Raw genomic sequence first — 21,552 nt, 5'->3', positions numbered from 1 at the left:
TGTGGTGTCTGTGTGTGTGTGTGTGTGTGTGTGTGTGTGTGTGTGTGTGTGTGTGTGTGTGTGTGTGTGTGTGTGTGTGTGTGTGTGTGTGTGTGTGTGTGTGTGTGTGTGTGTGTGTGTGTGTGTGTGTGCAAAAACTACACTTCACACACGTTTCTACAATATGCCTAGACATCAAAAGAATCTCAACCATTTCAATATCATTTTAGTAAACAAACAACAACACAAAACATGAATTCATTGCTAATCATCTCAACTCTGTCTAGAATTAAGTTAATAGCACGTGGTAGACAAATTCATTCTTAATTAATTAATTAAAAAACAACACCAACTAACTTGTGTATTAGTTAACATGACCTAGCGGGTAGGTTACTACAGTCTATTGAACAAGAAGCAACTACTAACCAACGCAACACCGCAACTACTACTCAAAGCAAAGAGTCTACTTACTATACACTGTCCAATACATGAGTAGCCTTATTGTACAACTTAATTCAGTAGATTCAAAATAGACCAACCCAAGACGACAGCTACCACCACACCAAAGCATGACGTCAGCAGATAAACAGATGACCCTGGCAAACAGAGTTCAGCACGGTTTCAACACAAGAGAACACATGTAAACATGTTACCTGCCGACGAAGTGTTTGCAACAGTACCTGGAGGCGTAGATATGTTTGAATTCGGAGTAGCAGTAATCTCATTTTGAGTGCTAATTTCTCTAGATTGCTCACCTGCAAAACAGATGCAATACAATTAGACCTTTTTCTAGTAGAGTTAGAAACTGCAGCTGAATTAATTAGGACACAATGCATTGCTGAGTATGTGCAACTCAAGTACGTTTTAGTATGTATGTCATGCACAAATCCAAGCAAATGTGGTTTGGGTATGTGCCATGTATCGGGTTATACGTACACTTGTGCCAAGCAGGCAAACTCCAAACTCTACTGATGCATGGCGTGTGTATAATTTATTAAATTTAATTAATGCCGTTTGTTGTCTTTGTAATGTCTCACCGTTCGTGTGGATGGTGGTGTATCTATCACTTGCAGAAGAAACACTCGCTGTCGTGGCAGGAATAGAGCTTCCTATAACGACATCCAATACAACCCAAACTCCTCCACTGCATATGTTATCTAACAGCATGCAGAAACTCTCACCGTAAAGATCTCGCGAAACTAGACTCGTAGAATTTGCTAAAGATGGTATCGTTGTTGGCTTGCTAGTGATCGGTTGCTCTGCAATAAAATCAGTTTACGTTGTCCAAGCTAGTTGTAGCTAGACTTGTCTTACCTGTTGGTGGAGAGACTTTGCTATGCACGCTAATGGTGACGTTAACGGACTTTCCGTCTGCATGACAATCGTAGAGGCCGGCATCTTCGTATCTCAAGGAACTCACGACGAGCACGTTGCAGTAACCATAGTTTGGAACTAACTCGAACTTGATGCACTTGATTCTGTCGTCCAGTTGGTGAGTGTCTCGACTGTTGCATCTCATTGAGCCGTTAAGGGTCCAATAGTGCTCGATGCCTCTCTTTGTAAGGTCATCAGCTAGACAACATCGCAAAATGAGGGTTCCCTCAACCGGTCGATTCTTTCCTTTGACAGCATCTAGTCGATCAGCTCCACAACTTTGTGCACGCAACGTCAACACTGCAAGTAACCGACAACAAGCACATTTAATTAGTACGTTACAATACACGTATCTCACACTTGTGCATGCATGCACTGCATGCATGATCGAGAGCACGTGCTCTCTTAATTGCTCTCTTAATTAGGCCTTTTCCTCTCTAGAGTTAAAAAAATGCGAGTCAATTAATTGCTAACTACTTTAGCTATCTCAAACAGAAGTCTAGATTGGATCTGTTACAACTAGCTGTCTCTCATCTTGCTCTAGCTAGTTGTTCACAAAAATGTCCCTAGATGACGTAAATGCATTTGCTGGTATTCTGCCATGCTAGGCAGCCAAGACTGTTGCGCTTCTTGAAAACTCCCCTATGTATCAGGCTAACTCACGTTCTATGCCCTACCGTCTAGCAACTCTAGATACGCCATTCATGCAGCTCTTTATATTGCCTAGATATCGACTTTGAAACGGAAGCATTTGGTCGTATGACATTACTGAAAGGAAAGATGAATCTACGACTCTCTAGCTACACACAATGTAGAAAGGTATCGTTACCGAAGAGGACGATAGTTACTCCAAGTGACTTTGACATCTTTGCTTTACAACAGTGTTGTGTTCGATATTAAGGAGATCCGTCAGAAGCGCTTGGGTACAGCCGTAGGTGCACGAGAGAGACACGATTCACACGGTTGATTCGGAAACACACACACAATACCCAACAGGTAGCTATATCCAACTGGTACCGGCTAATCGCACTGAATGAATGTGACTATAGAGTGAGTAATGGTGACATAATACGCGAACGCTCGAAACGCCCACTTCCGTCTGTCCACATGTATGTCGTAACGCGCCGATCGACACGACGCCGGTCTCGGATCGTCGCGAAACGCGGCGGGCCGGTCGAGATCGCGATTCCGAGACGAACGGTCGCGTCGGATTTCGCCCGGAGTGACTCCGACGGCCCGAGACGAGACTGGCGGTCTGAAATGAGATGCGCGGCTGTGTCGTCGCGGAAGTGACGTCATTACATTTTAGGTGGGGTCTGAGATGCGACTGAGATGCGACAACTAGAATGTTCTAGATTGTTCTAGATTGAGTGTCACAGGACACAGTATCCCCCGGACAGAGTATCCGGGGGATAGTCTCCGGAGGATAGTCTAGACTATCCGGGTAGGATACTTTAGACCCGGATAGTTTGGACTGGGACACCGGATCTAATCTCGGTCATTTCCTAATCTCGGTCACTCGTTCTCTACAAAATAGCCGTGGCGTAACTCAGCTGCTATGCTAGCATCATAGTCTTACTGGATAGCAACTAGGTAGAGCAGGTTACATCATCAATCGACGTAACGTCGCTGCTCTAGAACTCGAAAACCAATCGCACCTATTCTCGGTCACAGAGTATCATATCTCGGTCAGTGCCTGCCATCTCGTTTCTACAACTCCGTTTGAGACGTAAGTCATCTCTATCGATAGGCTCATCCTAGGGCTTTCTATTTATCAAGTTGTTGGTTTTGTCTTGTCAACGTCTACTCTTGCAGGCAACGAGGAAGACGGATGACTCACAGGACATAATCTCTGTCACCTGATCTCGAGTGATTTCTCCCTTTCAGACGAAGATTTGAGGCGTTCTTCTTGGCTAACGTAATAGTCCTCGCCTCTAGCTACTATATCTACCGGGTGAAGTCAACGTTCATCGTGTTGTAGCTACGCAGAACGTGAATTCTGAGGGACAAATACTTGGACATCCGGGATCATATCTCGGTCAGTCGCTCTCATCGCTTTTCTACAATACGGATTGAGACATTAGTTATGTGCATTGAAAGGGTTATCTTATGGCTTGCTTTCGCTCAGTTGCTTTGCTTTGTCGTGCTGGTGGTTGTCACAGAGCTGTGAGAAATCCAAGTAGTGTGCGGACATTATCACGGTCACGCGCTATTGCACTTTCGTTGGGTTCGAAAGCTTTCATCTAAGTCGTCTTACTTATATCGGGTATTTCACTTACGGTTACACTGGACTGAGGCTGATTAGGAAAGGTTTTGTATTGAATTATATTTCTAACAGATTCTATATCTAGATCTAGCAATAATGACTAGATGATGCAAACCTTAATTAATTAATTAGTTGTTCTATCTAAAATAAGTCTGTTAGTAAGAATTGAGATAACGTTTTCATTAGTACGTCTGGTTTAGTGCTAATTAGCATTAAGTTGAAATTACTTTAAATTTTAGCAAGTAGAACTAAACTTTTATAACTAGTTTTATAACTAGCTGGAACTGTAATGGATGCAGCAGAAAGGTTCAGCAGTTTGCTGTGCACAATCACTGTGCCAGGCATGGTGGCAGTTGTAGCAAATGATCCAGTCTTCTGATTTGGGATGGTTGCATATGCCTAGCTCACATATCGACAGTGCTGGGTCTAGTCTTCCTCCTATTTCAATTGAGATTGATTACGTAGTGAAATGTAACTATTGACAATGCAATGACTTACCTCTCTTTTTCCTTTGTTTGCCATGTGCCATGCTCTTACACTGCTGATGAACAGATTCTGCACAGTGAACAAGAGAATTGCACTTTGAAACATATATTCAGACAAATTGATCAGATCACAAACTTTACAAGGATTTCTCAGATGGTTTGGTTTTGGTGGCTTTGGTTTGGTGGTTGGCACAGGTGTAGATAGTGCTTCTTCTTGCATTGTTTGTTGTTTTGCTGATTTCTCCTTTTTCTCTCTAGCTTTCTTCTTCTCTCTCTTCTCGTCTTTGCTGCTTCTCTCTAGTTTCTTTCTCTTTCTTCTGTATCTTCTTTTGGAGTTCTGTTAGATTCTCTTCACTTGTCAGCACTTTGCTTTTGGGAGTTTGGCGGATCTTGGAAGCTTCTAGTATTGCAGGAAGGAACCGTACTTTCAAAGGTGTGGTAGCTTGACGAGCTTGAGCAATGACTGTCTTATCGGGTTGTGCTTCTTGAACCCACTTGTTATATCGGTCATCGTGAAGCAGATCGTACCCATTTTCATATCTTGTTTGGAATAATGCCAACTCGCTTTCTGTGTAGGAGTCTGTAATCCTCGTCTGCTGTGTTTGACTTTTCAGCTCCATGATTGGATGTGATGTTGTATGTGGATCAACTTGACTGTGACTAGATACATTTACTTGGTCTGTCATTGGATTTTCAGCAGAGAAGGGAAGGTAACTAACTGGTTTTCTCTCTGTTGATTGTTTCTCGTCTGAGGTAGTGTTGCATTCACCTGGTAGAGCAATGGCAAGCTTATTAAAAGGTTGAATTCCTGTTGTTTTGAAGCTTGCCAGGATGTTTTTCATTGTCATTTCTCTCATCCAAGCCAGTCTAAATACATGACAGAGTGCCCTCGTGTGATTACTTTACCTGGATGCTGTTGCATGTAACTGTGGCATTCTTCGTTCCAGAACTGCTTGACTGCACCAAAGCACACTCTGTCTAGTGGCTGCATTAGATGGGTGGTGTTTGGTGGTGGTGGTAGGCAGAATATAATGATGTTGTTTCTTGCCGCTTGCTTGATTACAGCAGGGTTATAATGGGAAGAGTGACCATCTAATAGCAGAAGGATTGGACGAGCAGCGGGAATAAAGTTTAAAAACAGTTGATTAAACCACCCATCAAACAAGTCATTATCAATCCAACCAGACTCATTTAGGCCATACCTAGTCCCAGGGACTTCTCCTTCTGTCCAGTCTGGATTTAATCCTTTTCTGTCAAAAATGATCATTGGTGGCATAGAATATCCAGCAGCACAGATGCAAGCCATTACAGTTATTTGTGTTTTGCTGCCTGATGTTACAGAGTAGGTATGAGGTTGGCCCTTTCGTGTAGCAATGTAACCTGGCTTAGGATTTAGGGAAAATCCTGACCCATCACAATTGAATATTTGACCTGGCTTGTTTAAAAGATCATTCTTTGTCAGTGTTTCATGAAGATGGCCAAAGTACTTGTTTAAGACTTTTGGTGTGGAGCTCTGCATTCTTGCCTGCGACAAACTTTCGCTTTTCCTGCACGTAATTCTTGGGTGTCGTTGTTTGTAGCCTTTCCACCATCCTCTAGACAGTGTTTTCATTATTCCTTTTTGCTCTAGCATGGCCTGAGCATGAGCCAGTATCTAAGCATTACATGAAACAGGACGTAAGGTTTCATAAAATTTGGTGACTTCTATGTAGTAATAGTCTGAATACCTGTGTAACAGTTTGTGGATATCCCACATCTGCACATCCAAGCACAAACTGTTCTAGAGCTTGCTCTTCCTTATCAGTAAGGTACTTGGCTGGTTCTTAAGAAGAGCCGATTAGTATCTTCCCACTTGCGTACGCTTGAAGTGTAGAATTTGGAATTCCGTATTCCATGGCTACTTTCCTGACACTTTTTCCAGTTCGTTTTATTTCATCCACAGCTCGCCGTATATTAGGATCATCTTTCTAGTTTTTCTGTGACCGCTCGACTGAAGCTGGTTGCTGTAGTTTGTCGTTTTTCTTGGACTGGATGGTCCTGTCCTTGAGTGGCATCTGGTTGTTCACAGACCAAGCCTGTGCCATTGATGATTGTTGTAGGTATGAAGCAGATGTTCTCACTGGACAACAAACTGGAGAACTGGTAGCGTGTGATCTGAGGAATTCTTTTATACTACATTAGCTCTTTGCTATGTGTTAGGAGTGTATGAGAGATCTAAACTTGTACAGGTGAGGTGTATATGTCTGGTGTTTACTCACTTAGTTGTTTAACACTTGACAGTATTTAGTTAACACAAGTTGTAGCCCTGATTGTCTAATTCAAGGCATTGTGTGATCTGGGGATTATTTTGTACTGTATTAGCTGTTTGCCAGGTATTGCGGGTGTATGAGAAACTTTACAAATGTATGCCAGGTGACAACATTTCTCTTGCTTGACAACATTTCTCTTGCTTGACAACACCTGACAGTAGTTTATTGAACACATGTAGCTCAGCTTGTCTACTCTTACTGGTAGTGTGTGATCTGGGGACTATTTTGTACTACACTGTACATTAGCCTTTTGTCAAGGATTGCAGGTGTATGAGAAACTTTTACAGATGTATGCCAGTTGACAACACCTGACAGTAGTTTTTGAACACATGTAACTCAGCTTGTGTACCCTTACTGGTAGTGTGTGATCTGGGGACTCTTTGTACTGCATTAGCCTTTTGCCAGGTACTTGCAGGTGTATCTGATGTATGCCAGTTGCAACACCTGACAGTAGTTTTGTAGGCACAAGTTTAGTGGACGAACTCTTAGTGCAAAACTTTTTGCAATATGCATGAGCAATTGTAATGCAGATTAAGGCAATACAATGCAAAGTTGATTTTAGAAAAATTGCTTTTGACATCGACTCTTCTTTCAATTACGGTGTTCTAGAGTAAGGTGACTCAACTGGGTCACCATTAATCTGTTAAATATATATATATATATATATATATATATATATATAAACCCACCTACGTGGGTATCTAACACACGTTATTCAAAAACCATGTCAGTACAGTCTAAAGCCAGTCTATGCCATATCATTTTGGCATTATATAGCCAGAGTTTCACCGACAGTTGTTCATGTATGTTACTGACTGCCTGGCTGACTGCCAAATTTCTTTTGAAAGATAAACGTCGTGCGATGGTCTTCAATACTTCTAAACTGTGTGGTGACCACAAGCCAAGAGATTTGCACACAAGAGGGTGGAAAATACTCCCAGTTGATGTGACATTGGCTTCATGACGTTGGTCTTTTTCCCTTTCTTCAGCTGCAGCTGCATTTCCGGCACTGTAAGCTGTTTGGGTAACGTATGACGGTTGCATTGTGTTCCTGACTGTTACATCAAAATAGGTGGCACAGCCTTGTTCGAAGTCAGGGTGGAAAATATCACCCGGTCTGGCACAAGTATCAGTGTTGCAGCGTTTTTCCTTACGACAGTTGCCATTATCCACAAGCAAAGCGTGAAAAAGAGCATCGCATAAAGCGTCATGTCGGCGTGTTCTTATGTTGTTCTGACCACATCCAAGCAAGTGGTTGCCAAATTTATCTAAGATCTGTCCACAGGAACAGTGCTTGGAACCCAAATCTGCCGGGAAAAGTGGGATGCCCAACCAGATGTGCAACAATACCACAAACTCTCTATGGGGCATGGCGAGGCCAGTGTTGGGGTTGGGTATTGTCCACAGCCATGCTCCAGCGTGCTGTGTGGATATCGTGTTAAGTCGGGCGTGGTCACGTAAGCTGGTGTTAAATTGTCTTTAAATATATATGTTGATATATACAAGGACTTACTTCAATATACATATATATATATATATATATATATATATATATATATATATATATATATATATATATGAAGTAAGTCCTTGAATGAAACATATTTGTGGGGAGGAGAAATTTGAGGTTTGTGTGTACACACAGATATATATTTTTATATTCAAACTCAAACTATCCCCCCAAACATCCCCAAACCAACAAGTCTTACATTACACTAGGTATATCCCAACATTAACATCCTGTACTTTAAGCTGAATTCTCTTGTGAATCATTCTCAAATTGTGTTTCCACAATTGAATAGAAAGTTGCTGCATCATATTTTGGAAAGCCCGGTGGAATTTAAGGCCACTGACTGCTAAGGTTTTGAGAAGCAATAGCTTTCAGAGTTTTGATGCTGAATAATGACCAGAGCCCACGGTCTCAACCACTAAGGGGTAAAAGAGACCACCAGCTGCACGAACTCTGTCTTCATGGTTACTGTGCTTTTGTTCTTCACCTGCCTCTGCTGCGGCTCCAGCCCTTACAGCTGATTTTGTCACATACAACGGCTGCAAAGAGTTTCTAACTGTTACATCAAAATAGGCATGCAGGTCGACCCTCCAAGAAATAAGTCCAGTGTGTTTGTTTATGTATATTAATTAAATACCTTTTGTAGACGCAGATGGTTCAGCTGTAGTTGTGTTACTGATGAAGTGGCTGGTAGATTTGATAAATTTTGAACTAACGAAACTGTGCCACCAACAGTAGAATTGACAGCTTGAGATGCAGTAGTGGATGTCGTGGGTGTCGAAGTAGCCATGTTCTTCGTAGAAGGCAAATCTGCAATGTTAATCATTATTGACATTATTGACATTATTGACAACATGACCTGGAGTGTATGTAGTGTATTTATAGCTTGTCGTGCTTTGATTTCGTAGTAAAATAAAAGTGACATTCTCGAACGTGTCATGTATAGGCCATTGCAGTGAGGATGACTCTGCCATATACATTATTATTTGCATTTGATTTTGATATATATATATATATATATATATATATATATATATATATATATATAAAGTTTGTGTGTTTGTGTGTGTGTTGTGTGTGTGTGTGTGTGTGTGTGTGTGTGTGTGTGTGTGTGTGTGTGTGTGTGTGTGTGTGTGTGTGTGTGTGTGTGTGTGTGTGTGTGTGTGTGTGTGTGTTATGTGTGTGTGTGTGTGTGTGTGTGTGTGTGTGTGTGTGTGTGTGTGTGTGTTGTGTGTGTGTGTGTGTGTGTGTGTGTGTGTGTGTGTGTGTGTGTGTGTGTGTAAAAACTACACTTCACACACGTTTCTACAATATGCCTAGACATCAAAACAATCTCAACCATTTCAATATCATTTTAAATACGTAAACAAACAACAACACAAAACATGAATTCATTGCTAATCACTAAATTAAGTTAATACCACGTGGTAGACAAATTCATTTCTATTAAAACAACAACAACTAACTTGTGTAACAAGACCGAGCGGGTAGGTTACTACATGTACAGTCTATTGAGCAAGAAGCAACTACTAACCAATGCAACACCGCAACCACTACTCAAAGCAAAGAGTGTCTACTATACACTGTCCAATACGAAAGTAGCTATATATAGACTTATCTACGGCTAACTTATCTACAGCATGTGCACGCCAAGCAACACGCTACACTTGCAATGGCCATTCAATTCATTCTTGGGCTACTGACTAAATATTTTTATACATTGGACATCGTACAACTTCAGTAGCTTCAAAATAAGCAACGCATGGCCAAGACGACTGCTACCACACCAAAGCTTGACTTCAGCAGATAAACAGATGATCCTGGCAAACAGAGTTCAGCACGGTTTCAACACAAGAGAACACATGCAAACACGTTACCTGCAGACGAAGTGTTTGCCACAGTAACTGGAGACGTAGATATGTTTGAATTCGGAGTAGCAGTGATCTCAGTTCGAGTGCGAATTTCTCTAGATTGCTCACCTGCAAAACAGATGCAATACAATTAGCTATATTTAGACCTTTTTCTAGTAGAGTTAGAAACTGCAGCTGAATTAATTAGGACACAATGCATTGTTGAGTATATGCAATTCAAGTACGTTTTAGTATGTATGTCATGCACAAATCCAAGCAAATGTGGTATGGCTTGCCTCCGGTTGCCAACACAATTAGCATGTAATATGACCGTATCTGCAAACTATTAATGCTATGCGCCATGTATCGGGTTACACGTAGACTTGTGCCAAGCAGGCAAAACTCCAAACTCTACTGATGCATGGCGCGTGTATAATTTATTAAATTTAATTAATGCCGCTCGTTGTCTTTGCAATGTCTCACCGTTCGTGTGGATGGTGGTGTATCTATCAGGTGAAGAAGCACTCGCTGTCGTGGGAGGAATAGAGCTTCCTATAACGACATCCAATACAACCCAAACTCCTCCACTGCATATGCTATCTAACAGCATGCAATCATACAGAAACTCTTACCGTAAAGATCTCGCGAAACTAGACTCGTAGAATTAGCTAATGATGGCATCTCTGTTGGTTTGCTAGTGGGCGGTTGCTCTGCAATAAAATCAGTTTACGTTGTCCAAGCTAATTGTAGCTAGACTTGTCTTACCTGTTGGTGGAGAGACTTTGCTATGCACGCTAATGGTGATGCTAGCGGACTTTCCGTCTGCATGACAATCGTAGCGGCCGGCATCTTCGTATCTCAAGGAACTCACGAATAACACGTTGCAGTAACCATAGTTTGGAACTAACTCGAACGTAATGCACTTGATTCTGTCGTCCGGTTGTACTTGCGTGTCTTGACTGTTGCATCTGCAGATTGAGCTATTAAGCGTCCACTCGTACTCGATACCTCTCTTTGTAAGGTTATCAGCTAGACAACATCGCAAAATGAGGGTTCCCTCAACCGGTCGATTCTTTCCTAAGACGGCATCTAGTCGATCAGCTCCATAACTTCGTGCACACAACATCAACACTGCAAGTAACCGACAACGAGCACATTACACTACACTATTATTATAGCTCCACACATGTGCATGGAAGTCTTTCTAGTGTAATTCAAAAAATGCGAGTCAATTAATTGCTAGCTAGCCTAGCTATATAGCCTTTCAAACAGATGTCTAGATAATAGATTGGACCTGTTACGACTGTCTCTCATCTTGCTATTTGTTCACAAATGTTTCCTAGATGACATCACTGCGAATTGCTGTTGCTCTGCCAAGCAGCCAACTTGCAATTGACGAAGAATGTTGCCCATGCACTTCTTGACGGCTATGAAATATTATTATAGCTTTCCGTAGTAACAAAGGGTCTATGAATCGTTTCATGTACTCTATCTTGAGACTGATCGTCGGCGTGCGTGTCTAGCTAGGCTGACGTATACTTAGAATCCCCTAGCAGGCTAACGTTTTGTGTAGCAAATCTAGATACGCCACTGCATAACTTTACAGACCATGCGTAGACTGAAAAGGGAGAATTTGGTCGCGTGACAACACTACTATCTAGCATAGCTAAACTGAAAGTTACAAATGACTCTACCACTAGAGCTAGACAGCTACACACAATCTATTTAGATATCGTTACCGAAGACGAACGCTAGCAACTTTTCCATATCCATCCACAGGCGGACGAAGAAGTGATGCAATATCTGCAGTCTTGCATGCCATTGCAACATCTAGGTACACGTGACTCCATCATGCATCCTGTTTACAGACGGAGACTTATATAAACAAACAGCCTGTGACCGAACCGTGGAAATTCTGGGTTTGTTTACATGCTAGAGTAATTACGAACTATTCAAGTATACGTATACTATAAAAAATTCTGAAAAAAGCTCCTAGTTAGAGTAACTAAACTTGTCTCTCTCAGTGCCTCAGCGTGTAGTCACGTGATCATTACATAATTAGCTCGAACATCGTTACTGTGATGCTGCACGAAAACAAAGACAAAAGAAGTCCTAACACTTCGTCACTCTTACGTTGAGAAACGTGCCTCTAGTTAGCTAGTAGAAGAGAGTGTTTACCAGATTAGAATGGCATGCCAAACATACTATTGCTCAATTGGCTGTGTAGCATGTGGTATGTTAGTGTTATGTTACCTATGTGTAATTAGTATAATCATCAGTGTATTACTATAATACAGGAGTCAAACCCTACTAAGCCCGAAGTCAACAGGTTAGAGTTTGCACCTCTACCCACCAGCTTTGGACTAAATGCCGTAAATTTTTACCTTCCCATGGTCACGTGTTTCACATATTTGGGGTTTGCCAAGTTTTCATAAATTTTCGAACAGACTTAATCAGTGCTGCAAACATCGAGGAGAGAAGATACTATCTATTACCCTAGTTAGACTGTTTGCTATGCTTTGGGCAAGTTTAATTAATTAAGCGCCAACAGGAAGTCTTGTGACAAGTTGAGGACAACTTTGCGTGGGCGATCTGGTGATATTTTTCTGTGATTCACCAGCTCTAGAGCAACAACAAAATTATTCTAAAACACCAACAATCTACTGCACTGTTAGTTCCATTCAGCAGTGACTACTAAAACCAATTAACAAACAGCAAGCCACTGCTTTGCTCATTGCAGCAGCCATCAACATCCTAGGAAGTCAGTCAATCGTTCATTGTCAGGGACAGCTAGTGTTTTGAAGTGATCCATGAAATGTGACGTTAGTAGCACCACCCGAACAAGCACAGACACGAAGGTAGTGAGGATAGACCAAATAGTGATATTCCTTCGATGCTTTCATATCAATGCTTACGACTCCATCCTTCTTGTAGATCAACTTAACTTCCTGAAATTGAGTGTAGTTTTTAGGCGTAAAGACAAGGTGATCGGGCTTGACTTCAATACAGTCAAGGCATTCGGTTGAGTTTGGTGTGAGTGTAATTGTTGTGTTACCCCATAGAGGTTTGTCATATAAGTTGAATGTGACCACAGCACTGCCTTTCGGTGTTGATATAAATGCACCTTGTGTGCCCACACTTGTAATATTAACTCTTGGGTTAAGAAAATGACCACACGCTTGCTCCCAGCCTTTTGGCAGTTGAATTGGATTTTTTGGCATTCCAGGAGTGATGATGGTGTGTGCAACTGTGTGCATAGATGGAAAATGTGAGTGGTGGCCTCGATGGTCCCTTTGTTCAAATCACAATAAATACATGAAACTGATACATACAAGAGTGATGTGATACAAATACTTATGCTTATTATATCACAACAGTAACAGACAAAAGATTGTATGAAGAGTGATTGAATTAGTGGTTGTATATGTCAACATTCTGATACACATTTGCCATTTTTCAAATCACTTGCAGCAACTAAAATATATTGTTGTTTACTCTTACATATATTTTGCAATTTAATTCAATTTATGGTACTAATGTTTAAGTTTAATTATTAATTTTAAAATTGCATTGAGTTATTTACATTTATGTTACATGATCACGTTACAATTATTAAGACGTCATTAAGGTTAGCTTTGGTCATTCAAACCCTCCTGTTGGTAAAGCTGCATGGTGTGTGTGTGTGTGTGTGTGTGTGTGTGTGTGTGTGTGTGTGTGTGTGTGTGTGTGTGTGTGTGTGTGTGTGTGTTTGGTGTCAAGTACAAGTACATTTAATTACTTACCAAACTGATTCATATGGAATTTCTGTGTTAGCATCAACATAGACAGTCCCATTGTCATCAATCCCAGCCTCGATAACCCAAACGTCTGTCTTCATTCCATTTCTCATCACAGTTTTAGTGTATGTCATGCCATTGCAAACCGTCAGTCCCATGCATTCTCCATTTGAGTGACCAATCATGAGAGCTCCTAAGCCCATGGGAGAAAACATTTCAGGGACCATGTCGGTAAGGAAGTAACATCCCTGCTCTTCAGGCCGTTTGTAGTACAGAAGAGAGAGAGTCTTGTTGTAAACTTTTGTCTGTCTTTGCTACATCTGGTGCTGTATACATGTATGCATAGCTGTAGGCTAGAGCACAGAAGATATCATTACAAAGCATCAAAATTGGTAATGCAACACTGCAAGTTACACGACAAACACATGACATACAGCCTCGGCCTTCCAGACCCGTGTAGTGCCAATTTAATAATTTTTGGATTGGCGCTACACAGGTCTGGGAGGCCGAGGCTACATGCCATTCATACGTACCTTGACCGAGACCATATCGTAGTCGATTCTCGCAAGAAACCTTCCCGTTTCGCTTCTTGTTGACGCCACAAATACTTGAGCAGTAACACCATAATTGTCCGAGTAATTTTCCGTAGACTGCATGGGAAATGCAGGATAACGCGGTGCAGTACCTGAAGGGGATGATGAGATTAGTACAAAGAAACACGAAACGAAGACAGGCGAGAGCCTTCGTAAAGACATCATCGCGAAGGCACAACTCGACAAGTCAGAATGGCTGTTGCAATGACGCTTGTCATAGGATCTAGTCACGAGAAAATATATATTTGATATCAACTTGTTGTTATTGAGCTAATTAAGTTTGTGTTGCCGTAGTAACCGGAATTACATTGCAACTTAGCCTTGCAAGTGAAATCTGAGGTATGGTTGTCTGCAACGTTGTGTACTTCTTAGTCTACCACCCCGTTCTTCTCACGGGCACATTAGATTAGTTGTTAGTAAATTAGTTTATCATTGTATCCACACACACACACACACACACACACACACACACACACACACACACACACACACACACACACACACACACACACACACACACACACACACACACACACACACACACACACACACACACACACACACACACACACACACACACACACACACACACACACACACACACACACACACACACACACACACACACACACACACACACACACACACACACACACACACTCACACACACACACACTCACACACACACACACACACACACACACACACACACACACACACACACACACACACACACACACACACCAGGCCCGGATCCAGATGGGGTTCAGGGGGTTCAGGGGGTTGCAACCCTCTCTTTTCCAATAGGCGTGGTTCAATAATTTTATTAGAAAAGAGAAAATTAACAATGCTATGAATAACTGCTACCAGGTCAACCCCCTCTTTCAAAAATTCCTGGATCCGGGCCTGCACACACACACACACACACACACACACACACACACACACACACACACACACACACACACACACACACACACACACACACACACACACACAAACACACACACACACGCACACACACACACACACACACACACACACACACACACACACACTACGGCTTTATAATGTGTATAATTAGACGGTCACAACGTGTCATTCTTGTCTTTCAGAGAGGCTTGTCTGCCTAGAGAGATTCAACGGCCAAATGTGCGACAAATTAATTAATTATTACCTAACCTCGTGAGTTAGTAATTGATGGACAAGCCTAAGGCACAGCAAAGAGCTAGAGAAGAAAGAAATGGTTGAAGGGTCAGAGTCTCAGACTGCCAGTGGTATATATATATATATGGCCATATCTGAGGATTCGAACTGCTTGCCCCGTGCATGATGCTTTCCGTAGGTCTAAACAGACCATTTGCTGTTTACCAGACTAAACTTTTTAATTAGATTAGCTAGTAACATGCCAAACATTGCCACTACTATTGGCCAACCAATCAGCGAGTTCGCATCTCTACCCACCTCGTCACGAGCTTTCGATCTAAATGCCGCAATTTTACCTTCCCATGGTCACGTGCTTCACATATCTGGGTTTTCCCCGCGTTTCCTAATTATAAATTTTTATAGTACAGACTTGCAATTGAATATTACAGTTAGTGTTGCAAAAATCGAGACGCTAAGATGCTAGTTAGTTACTCTAGTCTAATCGCTTGCTAAGTCTGCTACGCTATACTTTGCGCAAGTCTCTCGTATATTTAACGTAGTAATCTCTAAGTGACGTCTACAGGAAGTCTTGTGACAACAAGTTGATAACAACTATTCGTGGGTTATCTCGTGACCAAGTCCTGTGACAGTCACATTCACGAGGATTGCAGCTGTCGGCTTATATAAACTCGGCCAACTTCATATTTTATCATACTCCATGATGCTGCAGTGGCTTGTCCTCATCTGTTGCCTCTACGGACTTGCGCATGCGTCGTCTCCTAGAATTCTAGATCGACCGCGCTATCCGGCGTTTCCTATGCAGTTTACTGCAGATTACTCGGACAATGTTGGCGCCACCGCTCAAGTTTTTGTGTCGTCGACAAGAAGCGAAACGGGAAGGTTTATGGTGAGAATTCACTACCAGATGGTTTTGAAGCAAGTAGAACTTGCTGCAGGTACAAGCGTCGTGTGCGTCTGTCTGTTATCTGTACGTTTAGTTGTAAACAATGACGAAACGGATGTGTCACGTGATGATGCACACTTGCACGTGATGGGCACTATTATGCACGTGACGGACACGCATGTTATGCACGTGCCTGATTTATCACAATACTTTGTCTCGATTCTACGTGTTAATTGTGTCAATCTGTAATGTAAATGTTTGTTTCAGTGCACAGCATTGCATTTGTGTACACGGCACCGGACGATGTGGTAAAGACTGCACAAGTGTACAACAGAACTCTCAGCCTGCGTTACATAACGGATCCTGGCAAAGAGGCATGTGACTACTCTGTTGATCGAATCCCTGAAATGTTTTCTCCGATGGGTATAGGAGCTCTCATGCTTGGTAGCTCAAATGGGGAATGTATGGGACTGACAGTGTGTGACGGCATGACATACAATGGAACTGTGATGAGGAATGGGATAAAGACGGACGTCTGGTCTAAGGCTATTGGGGATTATGACAATGTGATTGTCTACGCTGATGCTAATACGGGAATTCCATATGAATCTGTGGGGTGAATATATGCATTGTACACATGAACACACACATACACACGCATGCACGTACACACACACACACACACACACACACACACACACACACACACACACACACACACACACAAGCATGCTTATCTCTCTGTTTGATCGTATGTCATAGTGTATGTCCACTTACTGTGATTTGAATGAAGGGACCACAAGGGCCATGGCACATTCAACCCGTCCACACACACAGTCACACACACCGTCATCACACCCGGAAAGCCAAAGAATCCAATTCAACTGCCAAAGGGCTGGGAGTACAACTGCGGAGATCTCGACCGAGGAGTCAATCACAGCAAAAGCAGAAGCAGTGCATTTGTCACGACTCCCAGCGGCAGTGACGTTGTCACCTTCAACCTGTACGACACGCCCCTACGAGGCAACACAATCATCAGCATGACACTGGATCCATCCGAATGCTCCGACTGTATCGAAATGGTCCCAAACCATCTCGTATTCACACCCGAGAATTACACTCAACTTCAGGAAGTGAAATTGGTCTACAAGAAGAACGGCACTTCACAGGTCAACATTCGTGCATCGGGAGGATCGTACGACAACGTGGGAACCGACTATTTCTTTGTCTGTGCTTGCTCTGGTGGCATTACTGGCATCACGTGCCACGCGCCACCTTTCAATGTCTGTCCATGACGTCACTATTCTATGAATCATTGGCTATTGCTGATATTGATGTTGCAGTCAGCGTAACTTAGCAACGATTACTTAGTCGACATCGAGACGCATTTTAGTAGGAAATTGCTGTTGATTTTTGTGTAGCATGTAGCAGCTAGCAATTAGAAATTTCAGTAGAAAATGAAATTATGGTATGACAGTCATTGATAACCTCACTGCTGATGATGTTTACATAAAATAGTACAGTACTGACTACTACAGTGTCTCACAATAATAGATGTCGCTATGGCAATAAAATATGATTAAAAACGCTTGTGACTTTGTGCTTAGAAAGGTGAATATACAAATATGTATATAATACTGAGGATAATATGTTTAGTTTTGTATGAAACCTCTAACAACTGTAGTGGAGATGCCATAATGTGACCATTGCTGCAGCACCAAAAATGACAACTGGATTCCACGTAGACACCAAAAAAGCTGATTCTAATATACAGAGAACGTTTATTCTAAGCAAAGCAAAAGTAGATAGACAGACAGACAGACAGGCAGGCAAGCAGACAGACAGAGAGACAGACAAACAGACAGACAGACACATGAACAGACAGACAGACAGACGGACGGACGGATGGACAGGCAGGCAGGCAGACAGACAGACAGACAGATGTGCTTTACTGTACAGCCCTATATAGAGCTGGTTTCTGTAGAGTTTTAGTTTGGTAGAGAGTTTATGCGATTGGGACAGTAGAGTTGCTTAGTTGTGTTGATTGTAGATTTCAATGTTGAAAATATATGTATTGGACAGACAGACAGACGGACAGACAGACAGACAGACAGGCAGGCAGGCAGACAAACAGACAGACAGACAGACGACAAACAGACAAACATACATACATACATACAGACAAACAGACAGACAGACAGACAACCATATAAACAAACAAGCTGATTAACAGACAAATAAAACAGTAAATAAATGATGGTACAACAGCTAATGGTTGGAATTTTGTCATTTAATTTATAGAAAGTTACCTGATGGTATGACGTCAGCAACAGTTGGTGTTGGATCCCAATCAACAGTGTTCATCATGTTACTAGCAGCAGCACTTGTTTCAGTTGTAAAATGTTTATCCCAATCAACACTTGCAACTGTCGAGGGTTGATCCCATGATTCAGTGTCAGAGGTCACTGTTTCCATGTCATGATCTCCAGAATTACCAGTGACTGCAAATCCTGCAGAAAACAAAATTACAGTACAAACAAATAATAAATTATTTATCTATATATTTAATACCAGATGATGATATTAGCTAGTTGGGAAGACAGATGTGGGACCTTGCTTGTACACGTGTAGTACGTACAGCATCAAAGCAATTAATAAACAAATGTCTGTGTGCCCATCAGGGTCTGCCATTCCACATTGGTTATTGTACCCTACAGGGAGGGCACCCTTTGCTACGCCCTTAACCCCATGACGTCATTGAATTGTCAGGCATTAGTCATTCAAATGCAAGTATTAAAGGGTGATTATTACTGTCTGTCTGTCTGTCTGTCTGTAGGTCTGTCTGTTTGTCTACCAATGTGTTAACTCTTACCGTTTGTTCTCAAAGAGGCGACCATAGAAATGTGTGGTGTCCTATACAGTCCCCAATGTTTAGTCCCTAATTAGACAAATGAATCAATTAATTAATTAACAACTCACACAATGACAACGTCCTGGGACTGACAAGCATGCAAATCCTCCTTACCTTTTTTGGACTGTCGTCCGTTTGCTGCTGCAGAATTCGAATTGAATGTGGATGTCAATGTTAAAGTCGCATCTGTGGTGGATGCTTCAGTGGTTGATAACCACGTGACTGCGTCACGAATTGTTACACTCACGGCAAGCGATTTTCCTTCCCCAATCACAAGGCAACGGTACAGACCGGCGTCTTGGTAGTCGAGACTTCGTACGATGAGAATATTGGAAGTGAAGTGATTGCCACTAACACACGTGGCTTTGACTCTGTGCCCTACAATCGCGACGGGTTGTTGTTCACTGTCGCAAATTCGTGTTCCGTTGTGTTCCCACACGACTCTCACATTGCTTTCTTTTGCCGCGCCGGTCAGTGTGCATTGCACTTGCAGCACCCCGTCTAGTGCAAGATTCGGCCCGTTGAGAAGGGTGATAGCGACATTGCCGTCGGTCGCAGCAACTAGAACAAAAACTGAAGGAAGAATCGGTTGTTAGCAAGTTTGGTAACAAAAGTTCAACACCAAGATGCAACCATCTAGAGATTCGTTGCATGCATGGCAATGATCTGTGTAGCTTGTAGATGTGATTACCGTTGACGACGATGATCGGAGAAATGAAAAAGTGACGACTAGAGCCTAGCATGCTTCAAGGATGAAGCAGACAACCGAGCTGTAACGTTCTAGATCTGGTACTAAAAATTACGTAGAGAGTCCGCTTCTAGATATCCGTGGGAACTGCGCTAGTTCCCTATTTCATCATTACGCGAGGGACGTACTAGACGTAATTGGAACTAATTCCCGAGTACCTTACTAAGCAATTGTATGTTGCAACGATAACCGATTTCTAATAACAAATTGATATCAAATTTGCGAGGGTAAGTCTCGTGACGAGAAGATCCTATGACATTCACGAGTGTCATTACAACAGCCATTCTGACTTGTCGAGTTGTTGGCTTCACCATGTCTTTGCGAAGGCTCTCGCTCGTCTTCGTTTGGTGTTTCTTTCTAGTCTCATCATCCTCTAGTGCTAACACTTCAGGTGCACCGCGTTATCCTGCATTTCCCGTGCAATTTACGGCAAATTACTCGGACAATTATGGTGCTACTGCTCAAGTATTCGTGGCGTCAACAAGAAGCGAAACGGGAAGGTTTCTTGCGAGAATCGAATACGATATGGTTCTCAAGCAAGTAGAAACAGAAGCAGGTACATCTAGGTACGGCATGTGTGTGCTGTACGACTTGCAATGTTGTCTAGGCAGTTGTTTTGTTGAATTGTGTCTAGGCCAATACACTACTCTTACTGGACTTGTCATGCATGCTTACTGCAATCAGTATTCCTTGGTTTGATGCTTTGTAATGATATCTTTTGTGCTCTAGCCTACAGCCATGCATACATGTATACAGCACCAGATGTAGCAAAGACAGATGAAGTTTACAACAAGACTCTCGCTCTTGTATACTCCAAACAGCCTGACGCCGAGAATTGTTACTTCACTACCAACATGGTTGTTGAAATGTTTTCTCCCATGGGCTTAGGAGCTCTCATGATTGGTCACTCAAACGATGAATGCATGGGACTGACGGTTTGCGATGGCATGACATACAATAAAACTGTGATGAGAAATGGAATGAAGACAGACGTTTGGCATAAGGAGGCTGGGATCGATGACAATGGGACTGTCTATGTTGATGCTAACACAGGAATTCCATACGAATCAGTTTGGTAAGTAATTAAATGTAAGTTAGCTACCCTACCTGTACTTGACTACACCCACAGACAGACAGACAAACAGACAGACAGACAGAAACACACACACACACACACACACACACACACACACACACACACACACACACACACACACACACACACATAGTTCAATGTTTGAAAATATATGTATTGACAGACAGACAGACAGGCACAGACAGACACAGACACAGACACAGACAGACAGACAGACAGACACACACACAATCTATCAGTTTCTTGTATTTACTGTGATTTGAATGAAGGGACCATCGAGGCCACGGCACATTTGACCCATCCATGCGTGTAGTTGCACACACCATCATCACTCCCGGAATGCCAAAAAATCCAATTCAACTGCCAAAAGGCTGGGAGCAAGCTTGTGGTCAGATCTATAACGAAGGAGTCAATAAAAGTGAAGGCATACAAGATGCGTATATAACAACACCAAAAGGCAGTGCTGTGGTCACATTCAACTTGTATGACAAACCTCAATGGGGCAACTTAACGATTACACTTACACCAAAATCGACCGCATGCCTTGACTGCATCGAACTCGATCCCGATCACCTTGTCTTCACGCCTAAAAACTACACTCAATT

At 42.2% G+C, this 21,552-nt stretch overlaps 6 protein-coding genes and 1 long non-coding RNA gene across 7 annotated transcripts in view; 3 read left to right on the top strand and 4 right to left on the bottom strand.

Annotated features, from left to right (window-relative positions):
• Window positions 1-172: 172 nt before the first annotated feature.
• On the bottom strand, window positions 173-2,398 carry LOC134181290 (uncharacterized). Its single transcript, XM_062648537.1, has 6 exons — window positions 2,183-2,398; window positions 1,294-1,653; window positions 1,161-1,238; window positions 1,017-1,088; window positions 633-734; window positions 173-575 (listed from the first exon to the last, which is right to left on the bottom strand). The coding sequence occupies exons 1-6, from the start codon at window positions 2,217-2,219 to the stop codon at window positions 490-492; spliced, it is 735 nt and encodes a 244-aa protein (XP_062504521.1). The 5' UTR covers window positions 2,220-2,398; the 3' UTR covers window positions 173-489.
• Window positions 2,399-3,947: 1,549 nt separating this feature from the next.
• On the bottom strand, window positions 3,948-4,653 carry LOC134181263 (uncharacterized). The gene is made up of 3 exons (XR_009970112.1): window positions 4,246-4,653; window positions 4,118-4,174; window positions 3,948-4,057 (listed from the first exon to the last, which is right to left on the bottom strand). It is a non-coding gene; the product is annotated as an uncharacterized LOC134181263 (long non-coding RNA).
• A 7,710-nt stretch (window positions 4,654-12,363) lies between these two features.
• Window positions 12,364-13,992, bottom strand: LOC134181268 (uncharacterized). The gene is made up of 2 exons (XM_062648511.1): window positions 13,556-13,992; window positions 12,364-13,064 (listed from the first exon to the last, which is right to left on the bottom strand). The coding sequence occupies exons 1-2, from the start codon at window positions 13,774-13,776 to the stop codon at window positions 12,554-12,556; spliced, it is 732 nt and encodes a 243-aa protein (XP_062504495.1). The 5' UTR covers window positions 13,777-13,992; the 3' UTR covers window positions 12,364-12,553.
• A 1,929-nt stretch (window positions 13,993-15,921) lies between these two features.
• LOC134181446 (uncharacterized) lies at window positions 15,922-17,684 on the top strand. Its single transcript, XM_062648723.1, has 3 exons — window positions 15,922-16,244; window positions 16,460-16,808; window positions 16,986-17,684. The coding sequence occupies exons 1-3, from the start codon at window positions 16,007-16,009 to the stop codon at window positions 17,485-17,487; spliced, it is 1,089 nt and encodes a 362-aa protein (XP_062504707.1). The 5' UTR covers window positions 15,922-16,006; the 3' UTR covers window positions 17,488-17,684.
• A 7-nt stretch (window positions 17,685-17,691) lies between these two features.
• LOC134181447 (uncharacterized) lies at window positions 17,692-19,908 on the bottom strand. Its single transcript, XM_062648724.1, has 5 exons — window positions 19,795-19,908; window positions 19,218-19,676; window positions 19,065-19,130; window positions 18,502-18,702; window positions 17,692-17,955 (listed from the first exon to the last, which is right to left on the bottom strand). Exons 1-5 carry the CDS (start codon window positions 19,844-19,846, stop codon window positions 17,864-17,866), a joined length of 870 nt encoding a protein of 289 aa, XP_062504708.1. The 5' UTR covers window positions 19,847-19,908; the 3' UTR covers window positions 17,692-17,863.
• A 180-nt stretch (window positions 19,909-20,088) lies between these two features.
• On the top strand, window positions 20,089-20,751 carry LOC134180944 (uncharacterized). The gene is made up of 3 exons (XM_062648127.1): window positions 20,089-20,407; window positions 20,581-20,708; window positions 20,740-20,751. The coding sequence occupies exons 1-3, from the start codon at window positions 20,104-20,106 to the stop codon at window positions 20,749-20,751; spliced, it is 444 nt and encodes a 147-aa protein (XP_062504111.1). The 5' UTR covers window positions 20,089-20,103.
• A 40-nt stretch (window positions 20,752-20,791) lies between these two features.
• LOC134181187 (uncharacterized) overlaps window positions 20,792-21,552 on the top strand; it is a 1,091-nt gene continuing 330 nt past the window's right edge. Inside the window, exons 1-2 of the mRNA XM_062648411.1 lie at window positions 20,792-20,926; window positions 21,217-21,552. The exon at window positions 21,217-21,552 is cut by the window's right edge and continues 330 nt beyond it. Coding sequence (XP_062504395.1) covers window positions 20,799-20,926; window positions 21,217-21,552 — 464 coding nt within the window. The 5' untranslated portion in view covers window positions 20,792-20,798. The remainder of the gene's footprint in view (window positions 20,927-21,216) is intronic.

Source organism: Corticium candelabrum, chromosome 6 (assembly GCF_963422355.1).
Source record: "Corticium candelabrum chromosome 6, ooCorCand1.1, whole genome shotgun sequence".
Taxonomy (NCBI): Eukaryota; Metazoa; Porifera; class Homoscleromorpha; order Homosclerophorida; family Plakinidae; genus Corticium; species Corticium candelabrum.
The sequence above is the reverse complement of the archived record's forward strand: the minus strand, read 5'-3'. Positions and strand labels throughout refer to the sequence as shown.